At 39.0% G+C, this 13,327-nt stretch overlaps 1 protein-coding gene across 14 annotated transcripts in view; it reads right to left on the reverse strand.

Moving 5' to 3' along the window:
* The window catches only part of LOC127631731 (MDS1 and EVI1 complex locus protein EVI1-A-like), a 193,097-nt gene that overhangs the window by 173,524 nt on the left and 6,246 nt on the right, over positions 1–13,327 (reverse strand). Inside the window, exon 1 of one of the 14 annotated variants that reach the window (XM_052110010.1) lies at positions 10,170–10,185. The exons of the other annotated variants lie outside the window; for them this stretch is intronic. Coding sequence (XP_051965970.1) covers positions 10,170–10,179 — 10 coding nt within the window. The 5' untranslated portion in view covers positions 10,180–10,185. Of the gene's footprint in view, positions 1–10,169; positions 10,186–13,327 lie in introns of those variants that run through there. 14 annotated transcript variants of the gene reach the window in all.

Here is a 13,327-nt window from a genome sequence, read left to right on the forward strand (position 1 = left end):
GCCAGGCCCACCCACGCCCCCCTGTGGAGCCGGGCCTGGGAAGCACACACAAGCCAGGCGATTTCTTCCTTTTTTTTAAACAGCTAGACGGAGTGTAGCTGAATGTAACAGAACGCAGGGTCTTCAAAACTATAGATACAGTATGCACCACGTTATAACCAGGGGCGTGGTTTAGCATGGGGGAAAGCGAAGCCTTGTCACACATTCCTATTAGGAAAAAGGGGAGAAATGTCCGAAAAATATTACCGAAGAAAGATATGATGAAAAGCTGTTGTGTAGTTTTTTCACTCCAAACAATGCCATTAAAAAATTAATTGCCCGCCAACTGACAGAAATAGAAGAGCACTGTGGCAGCAGTTGACCAAATGCTGAATATGTGCTTAAATGTATTTGGGAAACATCGATTCGAGACTAAATCGATTATCATATAATCACAACAGTGGCTCCAGCAGAGACATAATGATGAGTTAACACCAGAAAAGAAGACAAGATACCTGAAAATCTTGACATGATCAGAGTAGAGCACTGCTTATTGTTTTTCATGCTTTAATCAATCAAACATTTGTAAGGGGATGTATTTCTCAGTAAGTGTTTAGTAAATGGGGTTTCTGGTAAAGTGGATGTGAAATGTGAAATTTGAGCTAATTTATGTATACAGTAATTTCATTTATCATGAATCATATTAAAAGGTATAAATAAAATGTTTTTAGATACCAACTGAATGACAAAATATTAACATGGCATAAACAAACTTCTGTCTTGGGGTGTCCTGGCACTGCTCAGAAAAGACTTTATAGCTCAACAGCTTGCAGCAGCAATTCTCTTCTTTGGGCTCATATGTCTGTCAGTTGGCGGGCAATAAAAAACATTTTCCGTTTTCTTTGCATTGTTTGAAGTGCAAAAAACTACACAACATCTTTTCTTGTGTTTTTCATTGTTATAACAGCCAAATCCATTGGATATGTCTCCCCGTTTACCTCATAGGAATGTATGAGTAACTATGGTAACAGCACTTTGCTTTCCCCCACGAGTGGGCGGGGCCTCCTTGCCGACTGTATATATTGCTCACTTACAGGAATGTGCTGGGTTCAATAAAAGTTAAGTTTAATCGACAGCATTTGTGACAATGTTGATAACCAAAAAAAATTATTTCAAATCGTCACTCCTTTTCTTTAACAAAAGCAAAAATTGAGGCTACAGTGAGGCACTTACAATGGAAATGAATGTAGCCAATTTTTGGAGGGTTTAAAAGCAGAAATGTGAAGCTTATAATTTTATAAAAGCACTTACATTAATTATTTATTATTTGAGCTTTAAAGTTGTTAAAATACTAATTTTTACAGTCATTTTAGTTGATGACATTAAATCGTCATGGCAACGAGGTTGTTAAATTGGATATAACTTTACACAGAAAAGGTTAGTAAGTGATTTTATCACACTAAAAGCATGTTTACATGCATATCCTTTATGTCTTGCATGTTTATATAGTTTTTGGCTCTAACACGGAGACAGTGAGTATTTTAACAAAAACAATTGGCCCCCATCCATTGTAAGTGCCTCACAGTAGCCCAGAGTTTAGCTTTTTTTTAAAGAAAAGGAGGGATGGGTCCAAATAAATTTTTGTGGTAATCAATATTATGCCAAAAATGCTATGGATTAATCTTAACTTGAATTGAACCCTGGAATGTTCCTTCAACGCAGTGTTTCAAAAATGCAAATACACGGTTCAGCTAGCCACAACAAAAACAGTGATGTGCGCTTATTGAGATAATTACGGTAACATGAAGGACAAGCAGAGAGACACGCTTTCTGTACCTTCTTTTATTGAGTTGGTCAGTGAGTCTTCAAATGTTGACAAAATATGATGCATTGCGTTTTGATTATACTATCTTTTGTACTTTTCGTGACAGATTACGTTATAACAGCCTATAACAATGAATAGGTGAGACATTGGAATATTGAGATGCAATGCAGCAGCAAAAACATACATCTGACATACAGTATATGTACATGTTTATGTGCACCCCCCACCCCACCCACTGACCCCACTTGAGATTAAAAAATTACTAAAATGCCCATCCCTAAAGTAACCACCTCATCATAATTACCAGCTTACCCAATGTATACAAGTGTTGTACATGTGACTGTTAACGTTTTGACTTCAAAAGTACAGAATAAACTGATGAATTCAAGTCTCATGTAAACACTGTTTTCTTACATTTGTCAGATTTTTGGAATAAGCTGATTTTTGGTAGTTATAAGCATATTGGTGTGCAAGTAATTGCACTCAATGTCTTTGCTTGTTTCACTCTTCTGTCTTTCTCCATCTAAATCCCTCTCTCTCCCTTCTCTGTGACACTGGATGGAATTCTTGAGCCGCCCAGCGGACAAAATTATAGTCAGGCCCTTCAACAGGCTTGGTTATATTCGGCTAATGTTGAGAGAACGCTGGCAGAGTGACATTCATTGGCATATGAAACATGATATCGTCCATAAAGTATGAGGAATGTCTTCAGTTAACAGGATTCTGTCTGTCTTTGGGAGTCATGTAAACATGGGAAGGTCCTTACTACCATGGGTCATTTCCAAAGCAGCCTGGACATTTTGAAGGAGGAGGGACAAATGGGTGCCATAGAGACCTGGTTTCCAGGTAGTACATTTTGATAGACAGCGTTTAAAAAAAATAATAATTATGAAATTTTACATATTGTGCACAAAGTGGCTCGCAAACACACATGCACACACATACCTGTACGTACATTGAGAGTTTTGTATAGGGAATTTATATGTGGACGTCCACATTAAATTATCCTAGAACTTTCTCAGTCAAATATGAGTGATAGATTTTAAGAGTGTGTGTGTGTGTGCCTGAGGAACTTGTTTTATTGACCGGAGAAAGTTTGTGTGTAGGTGCTCGCCTCCTATCTATGTGCACCTGACAGCCTGTTTGTCAACTAGCCAGTGCTGACCTTCACATCCATAACTACAAACATATCACACACACACACACAAACACACACACAAACTGAGCTAGTTGATCCCTTTTCCTGCTGCCCGTACTGGTCTCTCTCTCTTTGTCATTGATCGCTGATGCGATTGGCTGCTCTCGATGCTCAGTAATGACCTGCTGAACGCTCAGATTAAAATGTCAGCTGTCAGCGATTGATGGGCAAACTATAGTACTCCCTACATTCACCAACAAAAACACATACACACCCGCAGCTGCTGGATGGGACCAGACAGGTGTAACGAAAACATGTTTGTGAGTGAAGCCACTGAAATCTCATGTATTGCTAGCCCCACACCAAGGGAGAATCTCAGCGAGCAAAATAAGGTAGAGAAACACAGTACTCTTCTCAAGTACGCAAATCTTTGACCAACGCATTGCACACACACAATTGCATCATTTAACATGCATTCTTGAGTTACTGTGGTGTTAACAAACCACAGTATTTTAAAAGAATAAATAGGTAACTCCTCGGTACTTAACTGTAGGGCTTTGTATTGATACAGATTTCCCAATTCGACAAAAGGTTTCCGTTCATGGCAAGATTAGCACGGAAATATCTGTGCATATGTGCTACCAGTACTCCATCAGAGCGGGTCTTCAGCACAGCGGTAGTGTAGTTACTCCAATCCGCAGCTTATTAAAACCAGATAAAGTGAATATGTTGGTATTTCTGGCCAGAAACATCGAAATTTAAACATGGTCTGTGGTGAAAGATATTAGACTTCTTTACGCATTTTTCGCCATCCGTTGCGGAGCTATTCGATTTTGCATATTATTTTTTAAACGTTCATTTGTGTAGTTCATATGACCACTTTACAATATTTCAATAACATAATTTATTTTGTAGCCTGTGCTGAAGTTAATTGTGCTGCTAATTATAAGTGAAATGTTAATGCCGAGTTTCGGTCTAAGTGTTGTTCCCGTTTTCTTGTTTTATTTGTTGTTCTTCTATGTTTTAATAAATGTGTGTTATTCATATTCACCTTGTTTCTTTCATTTGATTTGACATTATGGATTTATGGCCAAGGAAATTTTTCTTTAAAAGTATTAACCAGACAAAAGTTATTTGACGTTCGCTGGTCTGGGTTTATCTTAAACTGCTGCTTCAGTGTATACAAGAGCTATGTGACAATGAGCAGGATTTTCTGAGACACTACAACTACTAATAATTAATTAATAAAGGCTATTTTCTTGTAGCCTACAACATAAAATATTTTAATCTAAATGTACAGTGACATGTAAAAAAAAGACAAGAAGCTAACAATGTCAAGATCAATATTTGTGTAGCCTGCCTGACACGGTATTTTCACAGACTAACACGTCACGTCTCTGGCATATACTACAGTATTTAAAATAGCATATATGCATTAGTTATATTCTCAATTTAATTTACAGAGCAATCCCTGCAAAGTTTTTAGGTTAACTATAGAAGAGACTAGGATTAGTGAGTCACACTAGCAAGACTCGCAAAAGGGGGCGTGGCATCACGATGGTGGCTCTACATCGTGATGTTGGCCAGCCATCACGATGGACGATGATATCGTCCATCGGCACAACCCTAATTGAGCTCTATGGAGTAAAGCGTCAGCATTCTGTTTATTCATAAATAATAACAGAGCACCCAGAGACTACAGTTATTGGACTAATGTAATTTCACAAAGAACATCCTACGATGTATAATAGTGAAATAATGTAAGTCTAACCATTAAAATCAGTATATGACTGTATACACAAAATTTATTATTAAAATGAGAGACTGTTAATGCATTAAATGTCTTCAACTGCATGGTGCCTACGATTTACTACAAGACAAATCTGAATATATTCCATTAGCCTGTATGTCTTTGTGTAGAGATACAGCAAGAACTAAAGTAGTCTGCCAGCTTGTCTCCTGGCTACAAATCCAAACTGTGTGTCTGGGTGCTGTGTTGTGCTTGGCTGACACTTCTCTCTGTGTCAGCGCAGTATCTCTTTTCACTGACGAATGAGATGAGACGTCTCCCCTCATTTTCCCAAACTCTCATCTCTCTCAATCTCTCAACCCTTCACTATGATCTGCACTCCTCCTCAGTCTTTACTCCCTCTATCCATCTCTCCCAGGAGGGCCCAGAACAGACAGGGAGCTAAATTTAAATTGCAGCCCAAGCAGGGCACCAGCAGAGCAGGGGAGGTTTGACAGAGAGCTGAAAGGACATGTTAGTCTCTAGAGGAGTGAGTGTAAGTGTGTGCGTGATTGTATGAGAGAGATGGACACTGAGATAAAATTCATTAGCTTCTCTGATGACCCGCTAAACACAAATGGCCAAAGACGCACATGCTCTCTCTCACACAAATACACACAGAGAGATTTATACAGCTTTGCAAGTGACCCAGCAAACACTAGGGTCCACTGACTTGATGTCTGCCTGACAGAGAGAAACTAGGCTGGGGCCCTAAAGAGTCAAACATCTGCTCCATGGGGCCTAGGCTACAGGGAACAGTGAACTACAGTAAAACAGTGAATATGTGTAAAATACACACACACATACACAATGTCTTCATCTCCCTGCTGGAAAGACCAGCTAAAATAAGTTTAAGGTGGTAGCTGTTTTTATTGCATGCTGGTCAATATCTGATCCAAACTGGCCTAGATGGTTGATCAGCTGGACAATAAGCTGGTGGATCTTGGTCAAGTTGGTTAATGCTGGTAAATCATGTTAGACGAGCAACCGTGGAGCACAAAATGCAATTAAATATTATAAATCTAACAGTGAGTTAAATGTTCTTGCAGATGTTCTCTGTTATTAGCCATTGGCTAGTAAATATTCATATATTACTTGCCAGAGTTAGAGTTGTGAAGTGGCGAAGAAGAACTTAAGCATCATCATCCTTTCACTGAATAAGTAGATGGCGAATAAGAAGCTGGATTGAGCCTCATCTTTATTGCCTGCTGTCTTGTCAACATGCACTCTGAAGGAAATGTACCTTATTTGGCTGCAGTGGGTCCTAAGGTTTTGTGACCACGCTGTCACCATTGCTTTAGTTGAGCCGTGATATGTGTTTGACATTACATTTAACACCGTCAACTCTGACTTTGGTTAATCTTTTCCACTGACTGTTTTCACAACATTCCCTGTTTTACAGCATGGCTACAGACAAGTATTGTGCCTGTTGGAAGTCGGTTAGAAGGTAAAAGTGTTGCAAAAACTCGAGGGCTTGTAGATTTGAATCTGAGAATGTGTACAATAAATATTTGTACAAGCAAGTCATACATTATGCAAGTAAAAGTTTCCTTTTGCTTCGTTCCGCTTATTTTGTGCTAAAGACAAAATCCACTCCATTTTCTTTTCTCTTTTAATATATTTTTTCTGTTATTTCGAGTCAGTTGGTGATTAAAAACAAATATCAAAATTAACATTAATTCTAATAATAAATTGCATGGATGAGTGAAAACAACTTTAATGAGCACCAAAGATCTTCTATACCAAGGTAACCACTTCTGCATTTTTACCACAGGAAAGAGTGGTAAGACAACTAACATGTTATGACAGCAAGTCACCGTTTGTGGATACCATACAAATGAATGGGGAGGGCCGTAAACCGATACATACCTATCACAAAATTGTCCAAGTCTTCTCTCACAAAACATACATTTTATTGTAGTAAACTCCACAAACAGTTCATTCCAAATAGATTTTTTTAGCGTATAACATGTGAAAGATTAGCGGACAGGCAGGCAATTCATTAAGTGAGCTGTTTCCTCACGAAAGCAGTTTATTCAGTACACTCTAGCATCTCCTCCATAGACATCAATTAAAAAAAAGACCCCTCGTCTACTCACCAGTGTACCGATGAGTGTCTTTGGGGCCACAGCATGAAGCTATTTTATGCTAAGCTTGTAGGCTCACCTTGCTAGAAGGGCTCTGATGTGTGCTGCTCATTCAACCCTTTGGCAGACGATTTTATCCAAAGCGTCTTACAGTGCAATTATTACAGGGACAATCCCCCTGGAACAACCTGGAGTTAAGTGCCTTGCTCAAGGATACAATGGTGGTGGCCGTGGGGTTAGAACCAGCAACCATCTGATTAACAGGTGATTAACAGCCCTGTGCTTTAGCCACTACGCCACTACGCCTTGTAATCCATATCAATATAAACTCAATGTAAATTGCACAAGTGCATATAAACAAACATTTAACAAAATGTAGTAATGTAGTAAGTGTAGTAAATGTGTAAATAGATAAAACAGTTTTTAAAAGGGACAATCATACATTATGAAATAACTTCAGAAAAACCTGTAAATGTTAAATAATTTAACAAATAGGTACTCCAGTCAGGCTTCCTAAGCAACCGTTTGGCCCAATTGCTCTCTGTGGGGTTGTGCGTGGATGCGCGGAGAATAGCGTGAGCCTCCACACATGCTAGGTCTCCATGGTAATGTGCTCAATGTGTTCATGCCACGTGATAAGATGCGCGGATTGACTGTCTCAGACATGGAGGCAACTGAGTTTCGTCCTCCGCCACCCGGATTGAGACGAGTCACCACGCCACCACGAGGACTAAAAGCGCATTGGGAATTGGGCATGCCAAATTGGGGAGAAAAGGGGAGGAAAAAAAAAGAACTGAACAAATAGGCTTGTCTATGCAAAGGTTTGGTAAAAAATATTTTTTTTTGTTTTTGCACAATATAGTAGCACTTAAATTTTAATTAATTTATATATACTGATATATATATTGATGCCCCCTTCTTGATTTGCTTAATACTTGCATGTCATCAAAAGTCTGATGAGTAAAAACATAATGTACAAGCCTATGGCGATTCTTTCTCCAACGTGACCGTAGAGGTCTGATGTGCAACAAGACACTAAAAATAATTTTGCAAAACATTTTTGTATAGTAATCTGATTCTATAAGGCCAGATTGGCTTTGATGGTTCTCATAACCATGTAAAAGCATCCTGGGCTATTTATTTATTTATTTTAAATCTGCGCATTTGCAAATCGGTTATTTGGCATGATCCTGTATGCAATCCATGGCTCCTTTCCAGTAACATGTGATTCACACATTAACAGAAGGAATATCTGGCCATTTTTAAGGGAAGGGTGTGTGTATATGTGGAAGACAAGTAGTGTGAAGACAGAGCTCCTGAAACTGTTAGAATAATATTTCTTCAGGGTGAGCGGAGATGCTAACACTAATCAAAACAGGACATCCTGTGGTCGAGTCTCAGTCTCTCTCTCTTTTTCCATCACACCTTCTCTCACTCCCTCTCCTTCTGTCTTTCTCCATCTATCCCTTAGGTTGTTTTCAGTTTGTTTGTAGATGAGTCACAATCTCAGGAAGTGTTGGGAACAGGGCTCATCAAAGCGCAGAGCGAGAGCCAGATTCCTGGGCTGGGACCATATTCCGGCCACTGGGAATCTTTGGAATGCCGCTGGGAGAGGAAGGGAATCTCTACTGTCTCTATTGTTCGGCCTCTTCCTCAGTCTGTGCGAGTGTGTATGCACCTCATCTCCGGGTCGAAATGGAAAAGATCCGATTGTGATGGACCGGCCTTAATGCACGTCCAAATTCCCCTTCATAGCTAACATGACTCTCAGTAATCAGAGCTGCATTCCTTTGCTCTCTCTTTCTATCTAACACACAAACACACACACACATCTAAATATGTCCCTGTATGACCTGGAATATAGCTGGAGAGGATCTCATTCAGACCCAGCAAACGATGTTCAGTCAGAGAGTTCAGAGATTAAAGTGCTTTAAAACAGGTTCAGCCCAGCTGAGACTGGCTCACGCCTAGAGAAAGGAAGATGATGATCAAACAAGGAAGCATTTAGGCTAATCATCGTTTATTGTAGAGAGATGCACTGTTGTATCAATCAAACATCGGTATTGGTCAGTAAAAGCAATTAATTGCATTATCAGATGTCGACTGACTGTTTAAAAATGATATGATTCATTCCATCAAACTTTGTGGATTGATAAATCATCATGAGTTAATAGTAGTCCTCCCATTGAAAGAACTTCAGCATCATTGTGAAACAAAGTGTGCAGCACCCTCGGAAACTGTTATATGCCAATATGTACATAAGGGTACAATGAATTGGCTAAGGTCTATGGGAATAGTAAATATTTTCTCTGTGCTCAAAATCATTGGTCATTTGTATTGTTTTTAAAATTATTTTATCTTTGGGTCATATTTGCTCAGATGCCTTGACAGAAAGTGGCAAGATCATTTATGAAAAGAGAGAGTTCAGTCTCAAAGAGAGAGAAACAGAGAGAGCGAGAGAGAAAGAGGAATACAAATGTACAAATATTTGGCATGCCAATAAAGACCTTAAAACTGAACCTGAAAACTGAGATAAAGTGAGTTAGCGAGTGTTTAAGTGTGTGTGTAATTGAGTGAGATGAAAGGTGTGTTGAAATGTCCCCTTGCCTTTCCTGTTCCCTGACCTTCTCAAACACAATATGGGCTTAAACTTCTCTCACTCAAGTTCATCAGAAACACAAAGAGAGAGAGGGAGAGGGAGAGGGAGAGAGAGAGAGAGAGAGAGAGATACTCACACCCTCTGGATCCCAAACTTTGCTGGAACATTAAGATGGGGACTTTCTGAAAAAGTGATGTTGTTATCGGCCCGCTCACAAAGCAATTGTTGACTAATTCCTGTTAATGCCTGGGATCCAGACGAGCAAAGAGAGAGGCGACTCTTGCCAACAATTACTAACAAAACTGCATTGTGAATGCACACACAAACACACACATACATGAGATATACCCATACGACCACATAAACGGGCCAGCAGGGCACCAGCTCTTCTAGAATGGGATCCCCTCTTTTCTTGTTGTTTCTTGTTATAGTGTTTGTAAGGCAACACTGTACTGAAATTCAACATAAAAACTATTTACAGACTGATCACACTGTGAATTCGACGACAGTAGTTAACGTATGCTGTGCTTACCAAAATGTTGTGGACCGTATTGGCATGTGTGAGCTCAGTTTCCTGGAGAAATGTCCACAGAGTGGTGCCAAAAGCGAGATGTATTTTTTGTTGTAAAAGATGCAAGACAGTAAACAGGAATGCATATTTTATTAGCTTTACAACCTAACCCTAAACCTTACTGTCAGTGGGGTAAAAATTTAATTTTAGAGTGAAAATGCAACCTCCAAATTGCACTCACCATTGCACATGTGGACAGGATTACTTCATGGTTCATACAGGACCAGAACCCCTGTATCGGAGTTTGTGCTTGTGCATCAGTAGTGCTGAAGGGAAAGGTGACCATGGTGATTTCAGGGCACATGGGTTTCAGTAGAAACATGTCGATTTCCTGTGAAATCATATTATGTGGAGTTACTTTTCCCAGTTTTTTTCTTTGCCAAAATTCCTGCAATTAATTGACCCTTTGCTAAGCATCGCCTTAAAAGTGCTTCTGACCAATCCTGTCTTAGCAACTGTTGCCCTGCTGCCATTACTCTGACACATGTTTGCTATTTTCCAATGTCAGCCTATGGTAGTATGGTAGGGATGTTTTTTAAGATAGAAACATGTTGTTGCCGGGTCATTTGTATTAGTGACACGAGTAACCCAGAGAAGATACCAGTCATGTTTTTCTTTCTTTTTTTTTTTTATAATATTTAAATTATCTGGAGAAGAGCATTTACCCAAATCAACATATAACATCTGCAACGACACCTACATTAGCTCCAAGGTAAATTCAAGCTAATAACTGAACATTAATTCAGTGGTTGAGGCTCAGGGTTACTGAATAGAAGGTCGGGGGTTCAAGTCCCAGCACCACCAAGATGCCACTGTTGGGCCCTTGAGCAAGGCCCTTAACCCTATCTGCTCCAGGGGCGCCATATCATGGCTGACCCTGCACTCTGACCCCAGCTTAGCTGGGATATGTGAAAACTAATACATTTCAATGTATATATGCAAAGAACTGTGTGTATAATGTGTGACCAAAATAAAGGATTCTTTATGGATTGATTCAAGTCATAGTAAAAGCAACAGTAAACAGTTCACAGCATCAAAATGGGTGTGTTATGAGATGTTATAAACAGCTCTGTTCACTTACGCTATTGTATGTTAATAGATGTGTAATCGCTAGTAAATCAAGTGACTGTAATAATCATTTGCCTTTATTTTGATTCACAGTCTCCACAGTTTTTAATCAAATTACTGTGTAATTTAACTATTTATTTTACCAAACATTTCTGAATTGGAATTATACTGCATTTGGGCCATTTTGAATTTGCTATCAATCTGCGATAAATCAGTTGCAATAAATCTCCATCTCTCCCTCTTTTTTTTCCTATCTCTATTTCTGTTTTTTTTTTTATTTTAACTACCATTTGACCTAGTTTAGCCAAAAATGAAAATTCAGCTATGATTTCTCTTTAATATCTTCATCAGCTTACCCCCATTTTGTTCCAAACCCATATGACTTTCTTTCTTCTGTGTAACACAAAAGCAGATGTCAGCCTCAGTCATGATTCAACTTTGGGCAAATCCCTTTAACACTACTCTTTTGCAGCATTTCATGCACTGGCATTTCCTCCTGGAAATGCAAATCTCAATAGTACTTGCCGCAGGATTGTTAGCTGACATCTGCAGGTGTGTATCATTAGATAACATTTCTTGAATCAAAAAAAAGAAAGAAAAATAAACGTTTTCCCAATGCTTCCCTACTCCCAGAGCATTGCACCTATAAAACATAAGGGGGACAGCAAATGCACTTATAAAACAATGCAACTAAAACTCTACTAATGCAAGTAGAACTAATCTATTCCATGGAAAAAAGGAGGCAACAATCTCACGAAACATTCACAATACAACTCCAAAGTACCCCTTAACACTTGCATACATACAAACACAATGCAGGTAACTCTTAGGATTACTGATTCCATCTAAACACACATACTTGCACACACACACAGACAATGGCTCAAGGGAGGTGCCCGTTCAACCAACAAGCAGACAAATAAAGTCAACAGCATGCCGGCCAATTAATAAAGTGTGATTTCCACACACACATATTCACAGTACAATAATATGCTTAGTTTTTGAGACTGTATGTAGATAATGACCTCAACCTTGGCACACACCCTGGGCAGACTGTCGGCAGTGCACTAGTGAGCCTTTGTGTATGTGTGTGTTCATATCTTTATCAGGGACAGTTTGATCTTAGGACTGAGGGCAGGGAGAGCTTTACTCATTGTTCTGTGCTGGTACTGGTTTCCCTGCCGTAAACACATCTGAAAGTTTCCCAGGCCTCCTCAACGCACACCCACATCATTCGAACAATGTCTATACAGCACCCAGGCTGCACTGTAGACCCTTGCTCTCATTTGGACTCTCTTTCACACACCTATACACATACAGTATTAATTCGGTGTAAACATTTAACTCATAGAAGACACACCCCTGAGGGCCTCCTGGCACCGCAAACAGTCTTGAATAATTACCTACTGTACCTGCTTCTTGCTGCGGAAATTAACCATACTATATTGCACAGACTAGTTTAGACTGTATCAGACAATGTAAATAAGAATTAAAGGACATTTTTACTCTAAGTTGTTAAAAGCTGCTGTTGAAATAACTACTGTGCATATTTAAAGGGCTGTCATTTGAGCTTAGAGAACTTTGTCTCAGGTGCTGAGTTTGGGGATCTAAAGTCTTCCATGGTACAGCCTACTTCTTAGGACAGAGGAGAGGGTGCCCGGCCCAAATATAAAAATGTTGCCCCTGGCTGTCAATTATAATGACAGCCCTGCATACTACAAGGGTTTCAATAAACTTCTGTAATTACACTGTTTGTGCCACATACAAGGATGAAATGGTGTGGCTTGTTAAAGCGAGATTCACTGTTGGTTGTCAAGAAAATGGCCTGGTCATATTTCACCCCAAATCAATATATATGAAATTATAGTTTGCATCAAGAAAATTTAGTCAATTTAGGACTGTTCAGTTTTTTTTTTAATTGTGACATTATTTCCTGGACACTTAAACACATTTTAGCCCCCAGTTATCACTACCATAATGTGTCTGGACGTTTTTGCTTTTGCTATTCCGATTGTTTTCAATTATGACTCTCATTACTTTAAAGATAATTTTTTTCTGTATTACAGGGTGGTAAAATGTGTGTAAATTTTAAATGGCTCTAACAATTTGCTTTATTTTTTAAATGAATTTTCTTAAATGTTTCTTTTGATTTCAGAGTAAAACAGGACCAGGACATTTCCCTGACAGATATTGTGAGAGCCACCCTATTACTTTTTTAATCTATCACAGCACCATGCATTTTGCCTGATGGATGAAAACAATAGTTGAAAA

Source organism: Xyrauchen texanus, chromosome 38 (assembly GCF_025860055.1).
Source record: "Xyrauchen texanus isolate HMW12.3.18 chromosome 38, RBS_HiC_50CHRs, whole genome shotgun sequence".
NCBI classification, from domain to species: domain Eukaryota; kingdom Metazoa; phylum Chordata; class Actinopteri; order Cypriniformes; family Catostomidae; genus Xyrauchen; species Xyrauchen texanus.